The 24,482-nt window shown below is 44.7% G+C and overlaps 1 protein-coding gene across 1 annotated transcript in view; it reads right to left on the reverse strand.

Moving 5' to 3' along the window:
- GUCY1A2 (guanylate cyclase 1 soluble subunit alpha 2) overlaps nt 1–24,482 on the reverse strand; it is a 238,188-nt gene that overhangs the window by 39,436 nt on the left and 174,270 nt on the right. The window contains exon 7 of the mRNA XM_084841630.1: nt 1,141–1,295. Within this exon, the coding sequence (XP_084697756.1) occupies nt 1,141–1,295 (155 nt within the window). The remainder of the gene's footprint in view (nt 1–1,140; nt 1,296–24,482) is intronic.

Raw genomic sequence — 24,482 nt, forward strand, 5'->3', positions numbered from 1 at the left:
ATTTTACATGGTCAGGGCGCTTCACATCCATTATCTTGTATTCCTTATATTCCTGCAAATTATTGGTTACTTATAAAATGTGCATATTTTTGGTTTCGCTAATGGTCGATTTAGTTGACTGGTAAGGTAGGGCATCTCTAGATTGCAGACGGGGGTGAGGGAACTCCATCCAAGAGATATTGACTTGCCTAAGGTCACGTGATGAGTTCATGGCTATGATGAGATTTGAAACAGGGTCTTCGTGCGTTACATTTAAGTCACTATTTATCAATCATCGCCATTTTTTCATGGCATATCTATCAAATGGTTTCATCTTCTGATGCAGCCTATGAAAAAAATTGAGGCAAGGTACACAGACACAAGGAATCACCTTGGATTGCTTCAATATGCATTATGAGTTTAGGGGCATTCATGGCAGTCAGCCCACAACCACAAGAATTTCATTCAACATACACAGTCTGTTTTGTGGAATCTCACTCTCCGCTCTCCAACAAATAAAGAAACTCACTAATCAACTTATAGACTGGGAAGGCAGAGCTTTGAAACACCTTTCTGGACTCATTATAGCACCTTCTCCAAAAGGACTTAATAATTTATTTGGTCAATGCAGTATGTTCAGTGCTTGTTCACCACTGAAAAACAAACATCCTACAATATCCGCCTGGTTACCAAACATATGGTACTGGATTACTATGGAAAAAAACTCAACCATTAAATTAAGCTCACTAAAGCAGCCTTCCCCAACCCAGTGCCCTCCATATGTTGTTGGACCACCACTCACATTATCCAATGGTTAGGGATGATGGGAGTTGCAGTCCAACACATCCAGAGGGCACCCTTTTGGGGATGGCTGCTTTAAAGGCTTGTCCAAAACTAAATGTTTTACATTAAATTATTTGTTATAAAATGTGCATATTTTTGGTCTAGTGAACGGTTGATTTAGTTGATTGCAAACTTTCTTGCTCATCCTTCAGGCAACCTTCTACTGGGAATATGGCAACATTTTGTAATATATCACTTTATGTTATGATTTTCACCTATTTTTCCCACTATATATTTATAAATAAACCGATATTTTTATTAAGAAGAGTAAGATGTGTATTCAAAGCAATATGCAAAGAAAGGCTGGTGAGAACTTACTGGTATGTTGTTGGGCTGACGTTGATGCGGCGTGGATGGCTTCCCGACTCAAATTTACTTGCTAGGGTGACATTATTGCCAAAGAGACAATATCTTGGCATTCTTACACCAACAACTCCAGCCAGAACAGATCCTGAGTGAATCCCTATCCTCATCTGTTAAGGGGCAGAGGAAAAATAAAACCTGTTAATCATATCTTCTGTTACTTCTCTTAGGGCCAAAACGGACATTACTTTAAATCCATAGCTAGCAACTAACACATTTTTTCCTTCGTTTTTACTGACACAGGGGATCCAATCTGGATCAGGACCCTAGCATGGGGTGTAGGGGGCTTTTAAGATCTGGCTCGAGCCACCCTGTGCCTACTGTAGAGTAAAAATTTAAAAAGACAAAGCTGCTAGATATGAATTTAAAGTACTGTCTCTTTTGGCCCATAGCCAGCACAACACCCAGGACATTCACAAGAATCCAGTACAACGTCAACTAAAACGTCAGTCGCTACAAATTCAGATATTCTGGAATCTCTCCTCCCAGATTTACATTTGTACGTAGACTGCTGCACACATGCCAGTCTGCATACAAATGTTCCATGGTAGTGAAAGACATCTCATTTGGTTTGGGTTAACCCCAGAATCTCCCATCTTGCTACCTTTCACAATAAATATAACATAAACCAATAGATGCAACTGTGTGGAACAGTGTGCACAAACAGAATATAAGAAAAAATGATTTACCAGGTAGTTTTTATAACTTCAGGCTACCTTTTCTGCCTCATGCAGAGATTTTCTCATGAACAATTAAAAAACAACAACACACATGTTCAATGTCAGTGGTATGAAATCCCTAGGTATATAATTACTAATCAGTGAGGATTGTGCCTTCAGCCTCCTCAATCCGCCTGTGTGAATGGGGGTAGGGGACTCACCAATGCTAGCCGAAGTCCCCTGGAGTGTGTGGGCTTTGGGCACAGGATGCATGCATCTCAGCCCCTGAAGAGATAACATATATAAATGCCGTAAGGACACAACCCTATGCATGCTTAGACAGAAAAAAAGCCTTCCACCCCCAGCATGCCCCAGCTAAGCATGCTAGCTGTGGCATGCTGGGAATTGTAGGATTTTTTTCCTGTCTGAACATGCATAGAATTGCATCCTAAGAGAGCTTTTGAAATCACCTGCCCAGCAAAAGAAAACTATAGATAAAAAAAAGCTCCAGGCAGCCAGGGTTGAAACAGCCACATATCAGTCTGGTCTGATGAGGCTTTTATAAGCAGCACATTGGCTTGCTGATTTTAATGGCTGCATCTTCCCAAGGCTTTATAAATGTGACAGCAGTGAAGGCTGGTGGCTCTGATGTCAGTGCGGTGGTGAATCTGCTCTGGGTTTCAGTCAGAACCAGGAGCACCTTAGATAGCTCCTTTAGAGTTCTGACTGGAGGGCGGAAGCCCAGAGCGGAGCCACAGCCCCACCGACATCGGAGCCACGGCCTCCACTGTGTGGTAGTGCAATCAGAGTAACACTGAGAGGGCAGGGAAATTATATAACAAATCTTTCCCCAGGTCCAACTACATCATGACACAATTGGCATTGATCAATTAAACCTGAAAGGTGGTGGGCCTGGATGATGGCTATGCCTGTTCTAGAAGCTTTTCCTGAAGACTGAGGCCATTTTGGAAACTCTTCAGTACCTATGTTGCCTCCTGGATCTCCAGTGGGATGACCTTTCACATCATTTGCACTGTAATGAGGCTCAGGAACAGCGTCAAAACTAAGGAACCAGCTTGTTGCTTTCCTTTTCATTCCCATTTAAAGAGGAACCATTCGTCTCACTAGGATTCTTCTAGCCTCAGTTGAAACAAGAGTCTGGCAAGCCTGTAGCCTATGCATGTTCTTGTAACTGTCAGGCATGAAAGCATATTACACTGGACTGGAAAAAGTGGAACACCATCAGAAGCCTTTTCAGCATAGAGGGGAATTATATTTTGGATAGGCTTCAACAGCCATGGTTTGTTTGTCTAGGAAACCGTCTTCAGGAATGGGAAATATCTTCCTCACTTGGACTGCTTTTGACTCAAAGAGCAACACTCAGTTTTTGCCTTCTCCTGCAGTCTCTTAACTGGCTCTCCAGCTTGTGTCATCTGGAAGGATCTGCTTTGCCAGTTCCCCTGAGTTGTATCTGGGGCAACTCAGTCATTTGGACAGTCGAGTGAGCGATCCCCCTCTGGGTCAAGGAATGAGGCCTTTCTGGACTTCTAACAATAAATTACAATACTTTGCATTTATGCAATACATTTCAAGTGTTCAAACCATCCAGTCTCAGTCATTCATACAACAGCCCAGTATTCTTATTAGCACTGGGCTGAACATTCCCAAATTGAGAACTGTCAGGAAAATGGAGGGATGGAGTGAGTCAAAGCAAAAGATTGCATCATTAGGGGCATTCTGGGAAAATGAAATGGGGCTGCCAGGAGGCAGTGGCTGAAATCACCTCTGCTTCTGCTAAGGCAGCAGCAAATAAAGGAGTAAAAAAAGGGATTGGGAAAGGGTCAGCCAAAAACAAATGTATATGAGTGAGAATTTACCAAATTAATAACGAAGCAAATTAGGTGTGGAATAATGAAAACAAATCATTTAAAAAAATAATAATCTTGCCCACCTGTACTATACAGCTCAGATGCAGTGTGTAGAAAGCTGATGTCTGTCTGCCACAGCTCCTGCATGGTAGCTGACAATGGGGTGGGATAGAGTCTGTATCAGGGCTCGCCCTACCATTAGGCAGATTGAGGCAATTGCCTCAGGCAGGAGATGTTGGGAGGTGGTGGCAAAGTGTTGGAGGAAAAACCTCTGTGCCATGCCCTCTAAGTTAGCCTGCTGCCTTCAGGATGGAGTATGCAGTACCACTGTCAGTGCTGAAGACAGATTCATCTGGCAGGCCAGTTGGCTTTCATACATGGAATGGGTGGCACCATCTTGTTCTTCACTTCAGGCAGAAAATGTATTAGGCCAGCCCTGGTCTCTATTGAACAAGAGCAAATCTCCCAGTAGGTTAGGCCAGCAAGCAGGCCTTAATTAGAAGCTTTTATAGGGGTTGGACTCGATGGTCTTATAGGCCTCTTCCAATCCTACTATTCTACTATTATATGATAGTGGTTAAGGGGTATGATATGGCCCAGTCTGGCTTATTTTGTGCAAGGAGGCACCCTTGGCTTTTGTGGTCATACAATTCCCTCCTTTGGACAGAAGTGTGGTGGCACAATGGCTGAGTGCCCATTTGCCCTCCTTCAGGTCACCAAGATCACTCCATAGGATACTGTCAGGGTTCCCCTTATGACCTGGACCCACTGAACAACTCCTTAAGGATTTCTTGCCTCCTTAAGACTCCGCCTTCCTTCTTTTTCTTTCCCCGTTCCAATAACGTGGGGTTTAGGCTGCAGGCGTGGAGTGATTGACACTCTAGACACAGGGCAAGCAAATCACAACTAAAGGTATTTACACAACAGAGCTGAGTGATACAAAAGCCCTTAAAAGAAAATAAAACTTGCAAAACTTTTAATCTTTGTAAACCGGCCAGAGAGCTTTGGCTGTGGGGTGGTATAGAAATGTAATAAACAGTAAAAAATAAAACACAAGTTCCTTTACCCTAGTTGTAGAATCACAGAATCATAGAATAGTAGGGTTGGAAGGGGCCTACAAGACCATCGAGTCCAACCCCCTGCTCAATGAAGGAATCCAAGTCAAAGTATCCCTGACAGATGGCTGCCCAGCCTCATCTTGAATGTCTCCAGTGCGGGAGAGCCCACTACCTCCCTAGGTCATTGGTTCCATTGTTGTATTGCTCTAACAGTCAGGAAGTTTCTCCTGATATTCAGCCGGAATCTGGCTTCCCGTAACTTACTTTATTTATTTATTATTAAATTTATTTATCGCCCATCTGGCTTGTCACCCAGCCACTCTGGGCGATGTACAGCATACAATAAAACAGTTTAAAACAATAAAATTCTACAGTAAAAACATTTTCTAAAATACCCTAACCCACCCCAAATGCCTGCCTGAACAACCACGTTTTTAATGCACGACGGAAGCTCATTAAAGAGGGGGCATGGCGGAGTTCCCTAGGGAGGGAGTTCCACAGAGTGGGGGCCACCACAGAAAAAGCCCTCTCCCTCGTCCCCACCAGTCTAGCTGTCCTGGCTGATGGGACAGAGAGAAGGCCATCCGAGGCTGATCTTGTTAAGCAGCCTATCTGGTGCTGCTGAAGGCACTCCTTAAAATAGGCTGGGCCGGAACCATATAGGGTTTTAAAGGTCAAAACCAACACCTTGAATTTGGCCCGGAAAACAACTGGTAACCAGTGCAACTCCTTCAGCACTGGAGTGATGTGATCTCGCCGGCGGCTGCCTTTAATCAGGCGAGCCGCTGCGTTCTGTACCAGCTGCAGCTTCCGAACCATCTTCAAGGGTAACCCCACGTAGACCGCATTACAGTAGTCTAAACGAGAAGAGACCAGGGCATGTACTACTGATGGGAGCAGATGGTCGGGAAGGAAGGGGCGCAGCCGCCGTATCAGATGGAGTTGATACAGCGCTGTCCGGCTCACAGCTGACACCTGAGCCTCCATGGACAGCTGGGAGTCCAAAATGACCCCCAGGCTGCGGACCTGGTCTTTCAAGGGTAGCCGTACCCCATTCAACACCAGGTCAACATCCCCCAGCCTCCTCTTGTCTCCCACCAAAAGTACCTCAGTCTTGTCAGTGTTCAGCTTCAGCTTATTCCTCCCCATCCAGCCACTCACCGTCTCCAGACATTTGGACAGGGATTCTACGGCCAACCTTGGTGAAGATTTGAATGAGAGGTAGAGCTGCGTGTCATCCACATATTGATGACACTGCACCCCAAACCTCCTGATGATAGCCCCCAGCGGCTTCACATAGATATTAAATACCATCGGGGAGAGGATGGAACTCTGTGGCACCCCACAAGTGAGTGGCCACGGGTCCGAAACCTCCTCTCCCAGTGCTACCCTCTGGTACGTGCCGGAGAGGAAGGACCGGAACCACCGCAATACAGTGTCTCCAATGCCCAACCCCTCCAGGCGGTCCAGGAGGATACCGTGGTCAATGGTATCAAAAGCCGCTGAGAGGTCTCTTGAGCCCATTATTCTGTGTCCTGCACTCTGGCATGATCGAGAAGAGATCCTGGCCTTCCCCTCTGTGACAACCTTTCAAGTACTTGAAGAGCGCTATCCTATCTCCTCTCAGTCTTCTCTTCTCCAGTCTAAACATGCCCAGTTCTTTCAGTCTCTCCTCATAGGGCTTTGTTTCCAGTCCCCTGATCATCTTCATTGCCCTCCTCTGAACCCTCTCCAGTTTGTCTGCATCCTTCTTAAAATGTGGCGCCCAGAACTAGGCACAGTACCCCAGATGAGGCCTAACCAGTGCTGAGTAGAGGAGAACTAGTTCTTCCCGGGATTTGGAAGCTATGCTTCTATTAATGCAGCCCAAAAGAGCATTGGCCTTTTTTTGCAGCCACATCACAGTGTTGGCTCATATTCAGCTTGTGATCTACAACAATTCCAAGATCCTTCTCGCTTGTAGTGTGGTTGAGCCAGGTATCCCCCATCTTGTAACTGTGCATTTGGTTTCTTTTTCCTAGGTGCAGAACTTGGCATTTTTCCCTATTACGTTTCATTCTGTTGTTTTCTCCCAAGCACTCTAATCTATCCAGATCACTTTGAATTTTGTTTCTATCTTCCAAAGTATTAGCTATCCTGCCCAATTTTGTGTCATCTGCAAATTTGTTCAGCATTCCCTGTACCTCCTCCTCCAAGTCATTAATAAAAATGTTGAAGAGCACTGGGCCCAGGACTGAGCCCTGTACTCAGTCTTCCCCAAGCTGCTTCTTCCTGCTCTCCCTTCAAGACCTGGTCTCCCAGACTCTAAATCTTACTAGCTCTCTCGCTCTCTTTTTATACCCTCTTCCCTCAAAACCAAAAGTACTGTTTCAAATCTGAAGAAATTCAACCTAACTGGGGAAATGAAACTGAAGCTACTGGGGAAATGAAACTACTCCCCCTTCCAACAAAACTCCAGGCCTCTAAGACCATTTTTCCCTTTGCCTCTGTAGGCCTCAAACCTTCACAGATACTATTTGGACATTGCCTTAGTTAGGGCATACAGAACGCTTCAGTGTATCTTGAATCAGATTTTCTTTAGCAAGACATTTCTTAGCTAATTAATATTAACAGCATCCACACTCCGTCTAGGGGCCACATGCCTTAAACCAAATAAGCATCTAAACAAATTAGGTTAAATTTGGCAACTAAATCAAATCAGCTCTGTACAAAAGGTCTGTTCAGTTTCCAAACTGATGGCAGCATTCAGCAATAAGTCTTTATTATTAGGTTGCAACTGTAAACAGAATGAAAACTGTTGTGTTTATTTCTGACTATGCTTTTAAAGCAGAGGGGAAGAACCTCAGGCCTGGGGGACAAATCTGGCCCTTTAGGGTTCCCTGGAGGGCTACACCCCTTCCTCTGCCCTTTTCCCTAACCTCCAATCGTTTGCTGGCTTCCTGGCTTTTGTGCATATTTCTCCGTAAAAGGTTGAAAAGCCTCGCCTAAGGCTTAGTTAATGGCAGGAAGAACTTTAAGCTACAGTATGCAGATATTTTTGGTATTTTGACCCAGTCCCTTTGCCCTTGACATGTCCCTTTTTGCCTTCAGCTCTGCTCCCCACTGGAATGCAGCTCCCAAGGACTTCCCTAAAATGGAATTTGGCCCTTGGGTTGAAACCGGTTCTGCACCCCTGTTTTAAAGAGTATGGTTGATTAATTTCTGGGCTGCTTCCAGATAAGGATTATTGTGGAATTGCCATAATGCACTCACCCACATCTTCCAACAAGGTCCACATGATGTTGCCATCCATTTGTAATCCTCCTGTGTTTTCCCAGTGCTGTTTCTCTTTTTTCTTACTGGAGAAAGTCCAGCTTTTTAGAGAAAGATGAAGAATAAGCAACCTTCACAGATGTACGTAGATGCCCTTAGTGCTAGAATTCCCTCTTTTTAAGAGGTGTAATTTTGACATAGGCAATGACCCATCAGGCAGGTGAACCTATCATAGCTCAGTACACATCCAGGATAACCTTTCCAGTGGGAGCCAATTTTATCACCTGTTTATTTTATTTTAATCAATATTCTAAGTACAGCTAAAGCACTTTCTGACTGTTAAAAAACCCATTAAAAGGAAAAAAAGAAATGCCACTTGAATGAAAGAGTAATACAGAGCTATATCTGTATATTGCTCTAATGCAGAATATACATATATTATAACTATACTGTTAGCAACGTCAAATATCACTGTCAGAAAGGCAAGATATAAATTGCAATAATAAATAAACGTACAGAGCAATCCTATGTGGATTGCTGGGAGTGGAGCACAGTTTCATAGAATCATAGAATAGTAGGGTTGGAAGAGGCCCATAAGACCATTGAGTCCAACCCCCTGCTCAATGCAGGAATCTAAGTCAAAGCATCCCTGGCAGATGGCTGTCCAGCCTCAACTTGAATGCCTCCAGTGTGGGAGAGCCCACCACCTCCCTAGGTCATTGGTTCCATTGTCGTATTGCTCTAACAGTCAAGAAGGTTTTCCTGATGTTCAGCCGGAATCTGGCTTCCTGTCACTTGAGCCCATTATTCCGTGTTCTGCACTCTGGGATGATCAAGAAGAGATCCTGGCCTTCTTCTCTGTGACAACCTTTCAAGTACTTGAAGAGCGCTATTATATCTCCCCTCAGTCTTCTCTTCTCAAGGCTAAACATGCCCAGTTCTTTCGATCTCTCCTCAAAGGGCTTTGTTTCCAGTCCCCTGATCATCTTCGTTGCCCTCCTCTGAACCTTCTCCAGTTTGTCTGCATCCTTCTTAAAGTGTGGTGCCCAGAAGCGGACACAGTACTCCAGATGAGGCCTAACCAGTGCTGACTAGAGGTTGGAGTCCTGGCGCCGACCTCAGAGCCAGGAAATCGAGCTATAGTATGCCTCCTCCGCACCTTGATGCTGTCTGGGCAGCATAGGATCACTCCCTTAGTCGAATTTTGTGTTGCTTTAGATTCTAGTAAAGGTTTGGCAGGGTTGCCCAAAGCAAAGACATTTTGCTCCTTGAAGGACAGGACAAGATGGCACCCCATCCATCCATTCATCCATCCATCCATCCATCCATCCCACAGATAGACGTCAACTGCACTGGCAGCTGAATCTTACTTTAACACTGTAATAGGATTGCATCCTCTACCACACCTTAGGGCAACAGAATATTTTATTTTGTGCAGGACAGCCTGTGGCACACACAGCTCTATCCTCCAAGAGGGGGAATGCTGGATCACAAGGGAATGGCTTGGGGGCCTGCAACTGGTGCCCTTGCCTGGGGATCTGCTACCTGAGGCAGTTTCACTTTGCCTAATGGTAGGGCCACCCCTGAGGTTTGGAAATCCTATGGCAAATAAATTCCTCTTCTAGATTATCTGCTTTCTTTTAAGTACTGATTACCATTTCCCTCCATTTGAGCAAAGCGCTTAGGTAGTAATGGAAGTGTAAAAGAGATGTTTTAATCTATTAATGTGCTTTCCTTCCAATAGAGCAGACATACTGTTTATTTTGACAAAAGCTACACCAAGATGTCGGGGGGTGGGGAATTCACAGGTGAATGGAAATGTTAATAGAATGCAAGGGACATAATGCAGAGTCCTGATTAATAAAACAATTCCATTAGACAGGGAGATGAAATCCTTCATGTATTTTTTTTTTTTTGCCATTTGTAAGAATGAATGAGTAATTCAACATTCTTCCACATTTAAATATGCAAGGAAATTGCATAAGCAAAGACATGATTAAAAATATTCAAATTTGAAATGAAGAGTTGCAAGCAGTAATTGGTCAAGCTTGGGTTATGAAAGATTATGCATCTGTACATGGGCTCATTTGATTTTTAAAAGTGATAATTCATTTTAGCATTGCAAAAGGGAGAGTCCCAGCAGACTTTCACTCCCATGTTCCCTGGAATGCATGGAGGTGCCCATTCAATTGAAGCAAGTGGAGAAGCCCCCACAGGAAGAGAATGCATGTGCATACTGGAACCCTGCCACCCCTGGTAACACGAAATCACTGGACCAGAATAACTGCATCACATGACAGAAAGGCATATACAATGACAAGGAATATATCTGCCATCCCCGCTCTGGAGGACTCCTTTTTAGGTGAAGACTTGGAACTCACTGAGCCAAACATCAGAGAAGAGATGCCAGTCCAGAGGGATCTTGAGGCAGATCAGGGGAATCCTGGGCCCATAGGGGAGATGGCCACTGACCCTCTCTCATGACAGAGTTAGCCCCTCTTGGACTTGGAGGCAGATACCAAGCGGCCACCTAGCCCCAGGGAGCAGCTAAAGGCTCAGGCTCATCAGTTGTCAGACATAGACATGCCTGCCTGAGGAATAAGGACTCCTCACGAAAAAAAGGTATACTTATGAGCAGACCATTCCTCAGGCGGCACAGATGGTCTGTAGCTGTGTTCTGGGTTGGGCTCTGAAGGCTCAGGCTTAAAAGCCTTTGGTTCTAGGCACAGAGTACTAACTAGAACAACATATGTGCATCAGCTCCTGCCTTGCAGTTCTCTGATAGGGTAGCTCTTCTCTGGAACTTACTGCGTTTGGACTTCCTACTGACCTTGCCTTTGATCTGGGCTCTGACTAATTCCTGGGAGCTCTGTCTCTGCACTACAATGTCCAAGATAAGGCTAAACATTGCAGGAACTGACCAGACTAAGACTTGTTTAGCTTCATCAGGGTTGCTATATCATGTGCCCAGCTTTTCTCTTCTTTCTGGCATGACCTAAGAGGGATCCTGGCAAGCATTTGCAATGGTTAGCATCAGTGGTGTCATGACAAATCTGGATAGGGATGTTAGAGAATTCTGCCACGGATCCCAGGGAGGCCGAATTCCAGTGAATTCTGCCCCCCAGAATCCATGGCGGAATGGAGCAACCCGCCCCACCACCCCGCGAAAGCCCCGCGAAACGGAGCCTACCTGGTGGCGGCTCCAGCGGTGGCGATGGCTCCAGCCGCTGCTGGGCTGTGGCCACAAATGGCGGCCGCTACAGTGGCTGCCATTTGTGTCCCTGGCAAGCCGTGATAGACTATGTAAGTATCTACGTAGCCTATCATGGCTCAGGGCAGGGACGCAAATGGTGTAGCCGCCACCATTTGCGTCCATCTAATAGGCTGCGTATATATTTACATAGCCTATCACAGCAAAAGACATGGGTGCAAATGGCGTAGCGGCTGCCATTTGCGCCCCTGTTTTTGCTGTGATAGGCTACATAAATATATACATAGCCTATCACGGCAATAGGAAGGAACGCAAATGGCGGCTGCTGTAGCTGCCAACATTAGTTATACCTCTGTGTTCAAGTGAAGCATGTGGCACCCACTTTGAAGGGAAAAAAAATCATCCAATGAAAATTCCCTTCCTCTGCATCATTATAAAAGCAAAGTCATGAATATTTCATTAAAGCATCCGCGAACCAAATAAAAGAAGCAGTTGCTGCACATAAGATGAATTCCATCATTACTAACGGATTCCCTAAGAAGCTAGCCTTGCTAATCAATTTGTTTTCACACTGGATACGATCCAATTAATTGCTAGAAATCCAAAGCTCATGAGGGCTTGTGTTTCGGACCCCTGCTGGGAAAAATAAGTCTCTTGCTCTCCTCTTCCGATGCAAAGAGAATTTCACTCTTTGACAAGACACAAGGAAGGGGGAAAAGGTGCTTCCTATACAAGTATGGGAAGGGAAGGGACAATTTGTTGTTGTTCAGTCGTTCTTCCCACAAATCTGATTTCTTAAACAACTAATTTCTGTGGTCTGAACTCCTGATCTATGTGTCAGGACAGTGGTTGTTAAACTGCAGTCTGGGGGCCACGTCTTTGGGCACTTTCTGATGGTTCCCAAGACCACAATGAAAACTGGGAAGGAAAATGCTGAAGAACTGTTTCTTATAATTTTCCACCAGAAGCTGAAGAAGCTGCTTAGCTTTCAGTTAACGTTAAAGCTGAAAAAGCAGCTTCCCTCTCCAGCAATGCAACGTTCAGCATTATCAATTCACACTTCATAGAAAGTGCTAGTGGTGTGCACGGGTCTCCTCCAGTCATGCGTACGGCTTTGTTGGATCATGGCCACTGAGGAAAATGAAGCGGTTGCAATTTAATTCAGAAGGCTTTCAGGGGGTCTCCTGCTCGGTAGGCACAGGGTAAGAACATTTGGTGATTTGCAAAGAACAAGCAAACTAGACTCATGGGGCCTGTTCATGGCACAGGGGGAGAGGGTGGGTAGGGAACTACACAGGGGGGGTTGATGCATGGGCCCACCTGATGATTGCAGAACCACGCACTAACCGCCCCCTCCGTGGTTACCTGGCGATCATCCTGGCATGGTTACCGTGCATCCTGTCATCCTCCACGGTGTGACTGGGCTCCCAGTAGTCGCTCCAGTGCCTGAAATGGTGGTGCAACCATAAAGAAAGTCTGCGGCAGCTACAGTGTCATTGGCAATGGCAGACATTCTAGCTGGCAGACTCTATGGTCGCAGCCTAGAAGTCCTCCGGAGCCCATTTTAACTACTGGGAAGCCCACCAGATGACATGCTAAGCCACCCCAAGGCCTCTTAACCCTGCTGCAGGGGGGTGGTTAGCGAGGGTCGCTTACTAACCGTGAGGAATGTGGTTTTCTCAACCCACATGACGCACTAAGCCACTGTGGTTAACAAAAAATCCCTAACCATCATAGTTTAGTGTTATGTGTGAACAGGGCCCTGGTCTCAAATACATAAAACCACCATGCTAGATCACTGCCCTAGCCCTGAGAGACATTGCACCAATACTTCCCCTTCTAGCACTACCTCTCTTCCAGAACTGCTATGCCATATAAGAAACTGCTGAGCTACCCTTAGGAGGAGGAGAAAACGTCTGGTGGGCATTTAGGAAAGAATGGGAATGTATAGACATTTTATTTATTTATTTATTTATTATATTTTTTATACTGCCCAATAGTCAAAGGTTTCTGGGCAGTTCACAACAATTAAAACCATAAAATACAAGACAATAAAATACAGATGATAACATACAATACAAAAGTTTAAAACTACTATATAAAATAACACCAATAACCAAACAGGAGCTAGCAGCAGTGCAAAAATTCAAAATACAATACCAGATATAAAACACACTGAAAAACTAAAATGCCTGGGAGAATAAAAAGGTCTTCACCTGATGCCAAAACAAACGCAATATAGGTGGCAGGCAATCCTCTGGGAAGTTTATTCCACAACCAGGGTGCCCCAGGTTATGTTTCTCTTCATTTGCAATGACATTGGAGAGATAAACACTTGACACCTTTTCTCCATGCCTGAACAATAATATTTCACTCCCATCTGCAGTTATCTGAATATCACTGGCCTCTCCTACTGCAACTAGCATGTGTTCATTTAGACACAGTGCCCGGATTACATTAATAAACTTATTTAATCACTTATTTTATGATTATAAGTAACCGTGTTAAACCTTTTTAGCGAACAACTCACTTTTTATGGCCATTCTGTGATTTTTTTAAAAAAGTATTTTCTATGTTTTTGAATGTGATTAGTATAATAAAGGCCAGACAAAAGAGCATCTGCAACATCCTACAGCTAATGACTGGTGTATCATTAATCACTAATCACTGCTGGATCTAACAATCCTATCATTCCCACTATGGAATCTATTTCTACAGGCAAAGCAAAACTAAATAAAACACCAATGTCTGCTAATCAGTTATTCTGTCAAAAAAGCAAATGTTAACTTGGTACGAGTTTCTTTTCTTCCCAAGGTGAGAGAGCCAGCCTGTCAATACTTACTGCTAACTTGGATTTGTTTACATGTGCCCCCAATCAAACCAGCCTCAGCTATCATGGGCAATGGTCAGTAAGGCTGGGAGTTGTAGTCCAAAACATCAGGAGGGCACCAAGCTGGGAAAATCTGTGCTCTAGTGTTGGCATAAAATAACAGTACTGGGAACAGAAGAGCACCCTAGGATCCAAGCTATTGTGTGCAAACAATCCATTATTTTCCAGCTGATTTCTTAAGAAGTGAAGAAAATCTGGTTCTGCAAAACAATGCCAAGATCTATCCTCACTCCAGGCCCAACTGAACCACTTTAATGAATGGAAAGATTCCCACTGGCTTTAGTGAGAGTGAAAATAGAAAGCTCACTACAGGGCCGGTTGCAATTCACACCTAAACATGTTTCGGTCCAGATCATTGTTAGAAGAAACTGAGTCCCTACCAGGAAACTCATATTGCCTTCATGATGGTACTCATGATGCTTCCCCATGAACAAACCTGTCAAATTCTTCACAGTAAAATACAAGTAAATAATGTTAAAACACCCAATTTTATGCTTTAACTTGAATCCTGCATGCAGAATAATGCATGGAAGTCAAAGATCACATTAGTATAACTGCTCCTTCATTTACCTATTGTATTTTTTTTTATCCTGCTTTTCTATATAAAAATACACCCAAAGCAGGGTTGGAATACAAGCACTAATACAAATACTAAAAACCACAAGAAAACATAAATAATAAAAGCAATTAAAACCAGCAGAGAAACGTTATTAATCAAATGGCTGCCTGAATAAAAACATATGTACAGCCCATCTAAAAGCTGGAAGGGAAGGAGGCTGTTGGATCACTCCTGGTATGGCCCTTGCTTCCAAGGGCTGATTTAAATGTTACATTAAAAAAAAATCTTTAGAAGACTTATTGTAGCTCATGGTCTTTTAACAACCAGTCCTGTCTACAACTTGATGCTCAGTCTTAACAATAGCTAATACATCAGTTCCTAGGGCAATTAATGAAGCAATAAAGCTTGTTAATGAAGTTGCGGACGAATTTTGTCTTGGGTAGGTTGGCACATTTCTATTTCCAGACTCTTTTGAAGGATCCTGACATGGGGGGCGGGGGAACTGATTTAGGAGTAGAAACAGAACTTTGCTCCTCAGGGTTAGGCTGTTCATCAGTGAGTTACAGCATGTGGCATGCCTTTGTCAGCAGGGCAGGGAGAAATTCTTCCAACTCCTTCTTGGAGGCCTTCTGGGCTCAGTGTTCTTTGGGATGCTTTCCTACCATGACACTGCAGGCACGGAAGGTGTGCCCCCTACCTGCCTTGTGGAGGGGGGAGGGAGGAGGGACAGAGGGCAGTGCTACCTTGGCCATTCCTTCCCGGCCTTTCCCCCAGCTGGTATGTTGGGGCCGGCAGGAGGGACAGTCAGAGATGCAACTGCTGTGGATTGTGGGAGGGGGCGCTGCTCTGGCTGTGGAAGAGCAGAAGGCTCCCACTGCATCCCCCCTTTTTAACCCTGAGTCCCGGTGGATTCCCACCGCCCCTACCTAGAGAAAAAGGAGATCAAAAGAACTCAGCTGTGCTCTAGGCAGCAGTAACTCAGCTCATGGCTTGTAGGCAAAGATTGTCTGAGCAGCCCCTCCCACAGAAGAGCAATGATTTGGCCTTGCCTATGACAAGCTCCCCCCTTCATGGATCACTGCCTTGTTGTGGCGAAGGGGCTTGCGTAACTCAGTGAAGCCATAAGCTATGCCGTGCAGGGCCACCCAAGACGGACAGGTCATGGCAGAGAGTTCTGACAAAATGTGGTCCACTGGAGAAGGAAATGGCAACCCACTCCAGTATTCTTGCCAAGAAAACCCCATGGAACGTATCACAAGGCTAAAAGATATGACGCCGGAAGATGAGCCCCTCAGGTCGGAAGGTGTCCAATATGCTACTGGGGAAGAGCAGAGGGTATTTCCAAGTAGCGCCAGAAAGAGTGAAGCGGCTGGGCCAAACCCGAAAGGACGCTCAGCTGTGGATGTGTCTGGTGGTGAAAAGAAAATCCGATGCTGTAAAGAACAATATTGTTTAGGAACCTGGAATGTCAGATCAATGAATCAAGGTAAGCTGGAGGTGGTCAAACATGAGATGGCAAAATTGAACATCGACATCTTGGGAATCAGCGAACTCAAATGGACAGGCATGGGCGAATTTAATTCAGGTGACCATCATATCTACTATTGTGGGCAAGAATCCCTTAGAAGAAATGGAGTAGCACTCATAGTCAACAAAAGGGTGGGAAAAGCTGTATTGGGGTACAATCTTAAAAATGATAGAATGATCTCAGTACGAATCCAAGGCAAACCATTCAACATCACAGTAATTCAAGTCTATGCCCCAACCACTGATGCCGAAGAAGCTGAGGTTGATCGGTTCTATGAAGACCTACAACACCTTCTAGAACTAACACCAAACAAAGATGTCCTCTTCATCATAGGGGATTGGAATGCTAAAGTAGGAAGTCAAGAAATCACCGGGATAACAGGCAGGCATGGCCTTGGTGTACAAAATGAAGCAGGACAAAAGCTAATAGAGTTTTGCCAAGAGAACATGCTGATCATAGCAAACACTCTTTTCCAACAGCACAAGAGGCGACTCTACACATGGACGTCACCAGATGGTCAATATCGAAATCAGATTGATGATGTCCTTTGCAGCCAAAGATGGAGAAGCTCCATACAGTCAGTAAAAACAAGACCTGGAGCTGACTGTGGCTCAGATCATGAGCTGCTTCTTGCAAAATTTCGGCTTAAATTGAAGAACGTAGGGAAAACCACTAAACCATTCAGGTATGACCTAAATCAGATCCCTGATGAATATACAGTGGAGGTGAGGAATAGATTTCAGGGATTAGACCTGATAGACAGAGTGCCTGAGGAACTATGGATGGAGGTCCGTAACATTGTTCAGGAGGCAGCAACGAAATCCATCCCCAAGAAAAAGAAATGCAAGAAAGCAAAGTGGCTGTCTGATGAGGCTTTACAAGTAGCTCACGAAAGAAGGGAAGCGAAAAGCAAGGGAGAAAGGGGAAGATATACCCAACTGAATGCAGAGTTCCAGAGAATAGCAAGGAGAGACAAGAAGGCCTTCTTAAATGAACAATGCAAGGAAATCGAGGAAAACAACAGAATGGGAAAGACTAGAGATCTCTTCAAGAAAATTGGAGATCTCAAGGGAACGTTTTGTGCAAAGACGGGCATGATAAAGGACAAAGAAGGCAGGGACCTAACAGAAGCAGATGAGATTAAGAAGAGGTGGCAAGAATACACAGAAGAACTATACAGGAAAGATTTCATGTCCCTGATAGCCATGATAGTGCGGTCACTGAACTTGAGCCGGACATCCTCGAGAGTGAAGTCAAGTCGGCCTTAGGAAGCATTAGTAACAACAAAGCTAGCGGAGATGACAGTATTCCAGCCGAGCTATTTAAGATCCTAAAAGATGATGCTGTTAAAGTGCTGCATTCAATATGCCAACAAATCTGGAACACTCAACAGTGGCCACAAGACTGGAAAAGGTCAGTTTACATTCCAATTCCAAAGAAGGGCAATGCCAAAGAGTGTTCAAACTACCGCACAATTGCGCTTATTTCACATGCCAGCAAGGTGATGCTCAAAATCCTACAAGCTAGGCTTCAGCAGTATGCGAACCGAGAACTACCAGAAGTACAAGCTGGGTTTAGAAGAGGCAGAGGAACTAGAGATCAAATCGCCAACATTCGCTGCATCATGGAGAAAGCAAGAGAATTCCAGAAAAACGTCTATTTCTGCTTCATTGACTACGCTAAAGCCTTTGATTGTGTGGATCACAACAAGCTGTGGCAAATTCTTAAAGTGATGGGAGTACCAGACCACCTTACCTGTCTCCTGAGAAACCTGTACGAGGGTCAAGAAGCAACAGTCAGAACCAGACATGGAACAACCGATTGGTTCCAAATTGGGAAAGGAGTACGACAAGGCTGCATATTGTCACCCTGCTTATTTAACTTATATGCAGAGTACATCATGAGAAATGCCGGGTTGGATGAATCAGAGGTCGGAATTAAGATTGCTGGGAGAATTATCAACAACCTCCGATATGCAGACGATACCACCCTAATGGCAGAAAGCGAAGAGGATCTCAAGAGCCTCTTGTTGAGGGTGAAAGAGGAGAGTGCAAAAGCTGGTTTGAAACTCAACATTAAAAAAACTAAGATCATGGCATCTGGCCCCATTACTTCCTGGCATATAGAAGGGGAAGAAATGGAAGCAGTGACAGATTTTACTTTCTTGGGCTCCAAGATCACCGCAGACGGTGACTGTAGCCATGAAATTAAAAGACGCTTGCTCCTTGGGAGGAAAGCTATGGCCAACCTAGACAGCATAGTAAGAAGCAGAGACATCACCTTGCCGACAAAGGTCCGTCTAATCAAAGCTATGGTTTTCCCAGTAGTAATGTATGGCTGTGAGAGCTGGACTATAAGGAAGGCTGAGCGCCGAAGAATTGATACTTTCGAACTGTGGTGCTGGAGAAGACTCTTACGAGTCCCCTGGACTGCAAGGAGGTCAAATCAGTCCATCCTAAAGGAAATCAAGCCTGAGTGCTCATTGGAAGGACAGATAATGAAGCTGAAGCTCCAATATTTTGGCCACCTAATGCGAAGAGAAAACTCCCTGGAAAAGACCCTGATGCTGGGAAAGACTGAAGGCAAAAGGAGAAGGGGACGGCAGAGGATGAGATGGCTAGATAGCATCATGGATGCAATGAATATGAACTTGAGCACACTCCGGGAGAGAGCGCAGGACAGGAAGGCCTGGCGTGCTATGGTCCATGGGGTCACGAAGAGTCAGACACGACTGAACGACTGAACAACAACAACAAATGACAAGCTCCAGTGGTGCCATCTCAAGGTAAAGGGCCGCTCCCTGGGAGCATCCGGAGAACAAGAACATGTGGCAACAGTACAGTTCACACAGGAAGGAATGTAACAAATTGCGGGGTGGGGGAGGGCAGGCGAATGAAATTGCTTCCTTTGAAGATAGGGGAGAAGCCTGGAAAAGCAAGGGCAAAGTTGGGAAGATGGAGTGCGGAAGAAGGAACAGCATTTAGTGTGTGTGTGTGTGTGTGTATATCTATAAAATATGTAATTGTTATTTTGTTTTAACTGTATTATTTGTTGTTCAGTTGTTAAGTCGTGTCCAACTCTTCGTGACCCCATGGACCATAGCACGCCAGGCCTTCCTGTCCTGCGCTCTCTCCTGGAGTGTGCTCAAGTTCATATTCAATGCATCGGTGATGCTATCTAGCCATCTCATCCTCTGCCGTCCCCTTCTCCTTTTGCCTTCAATCTTTCCCAGCATCAGGGTCTTTTCCAGTGAGTTTTCTCTTCGCATTAGGTGGCCAAAATATTTGAGCTTCAGCTTCAGTATCTGTCCTTCCAATGAGGAATCAATCAGGGTTGATTTCCTTTAGGATGGACTGATTTGACCTCCTTGCAGTCCAGGGGACTCGTAAGAGTCTTCTCCAGCACCACAGTTCGAAAGCATCAATTCTTCGGCACTCAGCCTTCCTTATAGTCCAGCTCTCACATCCATACATTACTACTGGGAAAACCACAGCTTTGATTATATGGACCTTTGTCGGCAAGGTGATGTCTCTGCTTCTTACTATGCTGTCTAGGTGTGCCATAGCTTTCCTCCCAAGGAGCAAGTGTCTTTTAATTTCATGGCTACAGTCACCATCTGCGATGATCTTGGAGCCCAAGAAAATAAAATCTGTCACTGCTTCCATTTTTTCCCCTTCTATATGCCAGGAAGTGATGGGGCCAGATGCCATGATCTTCCTTTTTTTAATGTTGAGTTTCAGACCAGCTTTTGCACTCTCCACTTTCACCCTCAACAAGAGGCTCTTGAGATCCTCTTTGCTTTCTGCCATTAGGGTGGTATCGTCTGCGTATCTGAGGTTGTTGATAATTCTCCCGGCAATCTTAATTCCGACCTGTGATTCATCCAGCCCAGCGTTTCTCATGATGTACTCTGCATATAAGTTAACTAAGCAGGGCAACAATATACAGCCTTGTCATACTCCTTTCACAATTTTGAACCAATCGGTTGTTCCACGTCTGGTTCATACTGTTGCTTCTTGACCCTTGTACAGGTTTCTCAGGAGACAGGTAAGGTGGTCTGGTATTCCCATCTCTTTCAGAATTTGCCACAGTTTGTTGAGATCCACACAATCAAAAGCTTTAGCGTAGTCAATGAAGCAGAAATAGACACTTTTCTGGAATTCTCTTGCTTTCTCCATGATCCAGTGAATGTTGGCGATTTGATCTCTAGTTCCTCTGCCTCTTCTAAACCCAGCGTGTACTTCCGGTAGTTCTCGGTTCACATACTGCTGAAGCCTAGCTTGTAGGATTTTGAGCATCACCTTGCTGGCATGTGAAATGAGTGCAATTGTACGGTAGTTTGAACACTCTTTGGCGTTGCCCTTATTTGGAATTAGAATGTAAACTGACCTTTTCCAGTCTTGTGGCCACTGTTGAGTGTTCCAAATGTGTTGGCATATTGTGTGCAGCACTTTAACAGCATCATCTTTTAGGATCTTAAATAGCTCAGCTGGAATATTTCCGCTAGCTTTGTTGTTACTAATGCTTCCTAAGGCCCACTTGACTTCACTCTCGAGGATGTCCGGCTCAGGTTCAGTGACCACAGTATCATGGCTATCAGGGTCATTAAGATCTTTCCTGTATAGTTCGTCTGTGTATTCTTTCCACCTCTTCTTAATCTCATCTGCTTCTGTTAGGTTCCTGCCTTCTTTGTCCTTTATCATGCCCGCCTTGGCACAAAACGTTCCCTTGAGATCTCCAATGTTCTTGAAAAGATCTTTAGTCTTTCCCATTCTATTGTTTTCCTCGATTTCTTTGCATTGTTCATTTAAGAAGGCCTTCTTGTCTCTCCTTGCTATTCTCTGGAACTCTGCATTCAGTTGGATATATCTTCCCCTTTCTCCCTTGCTTTTCGCTTCCCTTCTTTCCTCAGCAACTTGTAAAGCCTCCTCAGGCAGCCACTTTGCTTTCTTGCATTTCTTCTTCTTTGGGATGGATTGAGTTGCTGCCTCCTGAACAATGTTACGGACCTCCGTCCATAGTTCCTCAGGCACTCTGTCTATCAGGTTTAATCCCTGAAATCTATTCCTCACCTCCACTGTATATTCATAAGGGATATGATTGAGGTCATACCTGAATGGTTTAGTGGTTTTCCCTATGTTCTTCAATTTAAGCCAAAATTTTGCAAGAAGCAGCTCATGATCTGAGCCACAGTCAGCTCCAGGTCTTGATTTTACTGACTGTATAGAGCTTCTCCATCTTTGGCTGCAAAGGACATAATCAATCTGATTTCGATATTGACCATCTGGTGATGTCCATGTGTACAGTCGCCTCTTGTGCTGTTGGAAAAGAGTGTTTGCTATGATCAGTGTGTTCTCTTGGCAAAACTCTATTAGCCTTTGTTCTGCTTCATTTTGTACACCAAGGCCATGCTTGCCTGTTATCCCGGTGATTTCTTGACTTCCTACTTGAGCATTCCAATCCCCTATGATGAAAAGGACATCTTTTTTGGTGTTAGTTCTAGAAGGTGTTGTAGGTCTTCACAGAACCGATCAACCTCAGCTTCTTTGGCCTCAGTGGTTGGGGCATAGACTTGAATTACTGTGATGCTGAATGGTTTGCCTTGGATTCGTACTGAGACCTTTCTATCGTTTTTGAGATTGTACCCCAGTACTGCTTTTCCCACCCTTTTGTTGACTATGAGTGCTACTTCATTTCTTCTAAGGGATTCTTGCCCACAGTAGTAGATATAATGGTCACCTGAATTAAATTCGCCCATGCTTGTCCATTTTAGTTTGCTGATTCCCAAGATGTTGATGTTCAATCTTGCCATCTCATGTTTGACCACCTCCAGCTTACCTTGATTCATTGATCTGACATTCCAGGTTCCTAAACAATATTGTTCTTTACAGCATCGGATTTTCTTTTCACCACCAGACACATCCACAGCTGAGCATCCTTTTGTCTTTGGCCCAGCCGCTTCACTCTTTCTGGCGCTACTTGGAAATACCCTCTGCTCTTCCCCAGTAGCATACTGGACACCTTCCGACCTGAGGGGCTCATCTTCCGGCGTCCTATCTTTTAGCCTTGTGATATGTTCCATGGGGTTTTCTTGGCAAGAATACTGGAGTGGGTTGCCATTTCCTTCTCCAGTGGACCACATTTTGTCAGAACTCTCCGCCATGACCTGTCCGTCTTGGGTGGCCCTGCACGGCATAGCTTATGGCTTCACTGAGTTACGCAAGCCCCTTCCCCACAACAAGGCAGTGATCCATGAAGGGGAACTGTATTATACTTTTGCTCAAAAAGGGAAGTAAAAGAAAAATAAATTAGTAAATATCTTTATGTTCTGCTATTTTGCTCACCGAGCGCTCCAAGTGGCTTATATCAATATATAAGCCACTTGCAGTGCTCGGTGAACAAAAGAGCAGGATAGAAAGATATTTATTAATTTATTTTTCTTTTACTTCCCTTTTTGTCAAAAGGCAACCAAGGTGGTGTACAACCAATCTAAAACAAAACAATAAAACCATTAAAATGACCCCATTATTATTATTATTATTAAATAATCAGCAGTGTTGACCATATTTAAAGATGAAAACAACCTCAGGAAACAGACTGAATAGAAGGGCTCTTTGGTCAAGGTGGGAGATCGTATGTGTGCTTAAGCCATTCTACCCCTGCTTAAATTTGCTCAAAAAATGAAATGTTGCTCTTTCACTCCCCCACCCCTGGATTCCATGGAGTATGGTGTTCTAGATGCCTGTTTACAAAATTAACAGTATTTACTTTTTTGGAAATCTGCATGGGGGAGAGATTGGAAGAAGAGCAACTTTGATCAGAGAAAAACCAGCTGTAAAGGGATTATGCACCACCTTCCTCCTCCACTTCTACCTTAAAGACTGCCCTTCTAATCTATTTTGCAGTCTCCAAATGCTGCTTTTCTTTCTTTTCTTTAAAAAACCTGTTTGGGGCTATATCATATGCAACTGCATCGTTTTCCCTTCACATAACCTCCCTCTCCTGCAAGAAGCACGAAAGGAAGATGCACAAAGTTAATATTCTTGAATTACACCGAAAACTGTCTTGACCTGATTTCCCAGGCTTTGATCAGCTATCTTGTTCATCTGTACTCCAGAAGCACAAAATAAATATAGAGATTAGACCGGGAGTTAACACAGCATGTTCTCTGGGAGGAAAAAATTGCAAGATGAACAAAACACTGACTTGGCTGCGGATACACTGACAGATGATGCCATGGCTTGTCTCTAACTTGCCTGTTTGTTATTGCTCTGCAGCCACCCTTTAATGCCACTAATTGGGCAAAATTGGTAGCTTAAAGGACCCAGATGCCTCACCCTCCACTCTGCAGCACTGCCATGATCATTATTAACGTTTTTGCCTGCCTAGGCTCTTGTCTGGCTTTTTTCTTCATTTGGAACGCTGCCTGGCGACTTCTCCTTGAAGTCATTTTCTTCCCTTGTCTCACTTGTGGTCGGTGTCGACAAGATATGCATTTTTGTTTTTGTTTTCAAGGGAGGAACAAATTAATGTTTCTTGAGTCAATAAATGAGCCCCCCTTTCTAAATATAACTCAGAACACTTTGGTCTCAGGACCAAAGGCCAGCTAGCCAGTTCATGGCCCATGTGGGATTTGAACAGAGAGACTGTTGGAGCACAGCTGACTTTGTCACTGCACCTACCCCTGTGTGTATCCATTTGAACAATTCTGCACTGTTCTGAGGGTGTTTGATGTCGCAGCAATCCTGTGCAGCAGGGCCAACCCAAGACATCTCGCTGGCTGAGGTAAAGAACTAGATGGCACCTTCTGCTATTCCACATACAACAGCAGGCTGGACTGTTTCTTCGACACTGGTAATGGGACAGCATCCTCCACCACACCTGAATGCAGCAGGGTACAGGGCAGGACATGTGGCACACAGCTCTCTCCTCTAGCGCCTTGCTGCCACCTCTCAGCATCTGCTGCCTGAGGCAGCCATCTCACTCTGCCTAATGCTAGGGCCGGCTCTGGTATGCAGACTTACTTAGGAGTAAATCCCATCAAGCTCCATGGGAATTGATTCCCGGAAGAGGCAGCTACAGGTTCAAGGACCAGCTACAGGTTCACATGCTGCCTGCTGGAACACTTAACCAGGAACCCCAGGGCCAGCTACAGGTTCACATGCTGTCTGTTGGAACCCCTAAGCCCTGCAGAATCCCAAGTGAAGGCAGCAGCAGCATGATCTGCAATGGGTGGCTGCAAGGTGCCCCCCCCCCAGATTTCCCACAAAGC

The sequence above is a fragment of the Heloderma suspectum genome, chromosome 3 (genome assembly GCF_057233095.1).
Source record: "Heloderma suspectum isolate Gila_16-S chromosome 3, 16-S_ref, whole genome shotgun sequence".
Lineage (NCBI taxonomy): Eukaryota > Metazoa > Chordata > Lepidosauria > Squamata > Helodermatidae > Heloderma > Heloderma suspectum.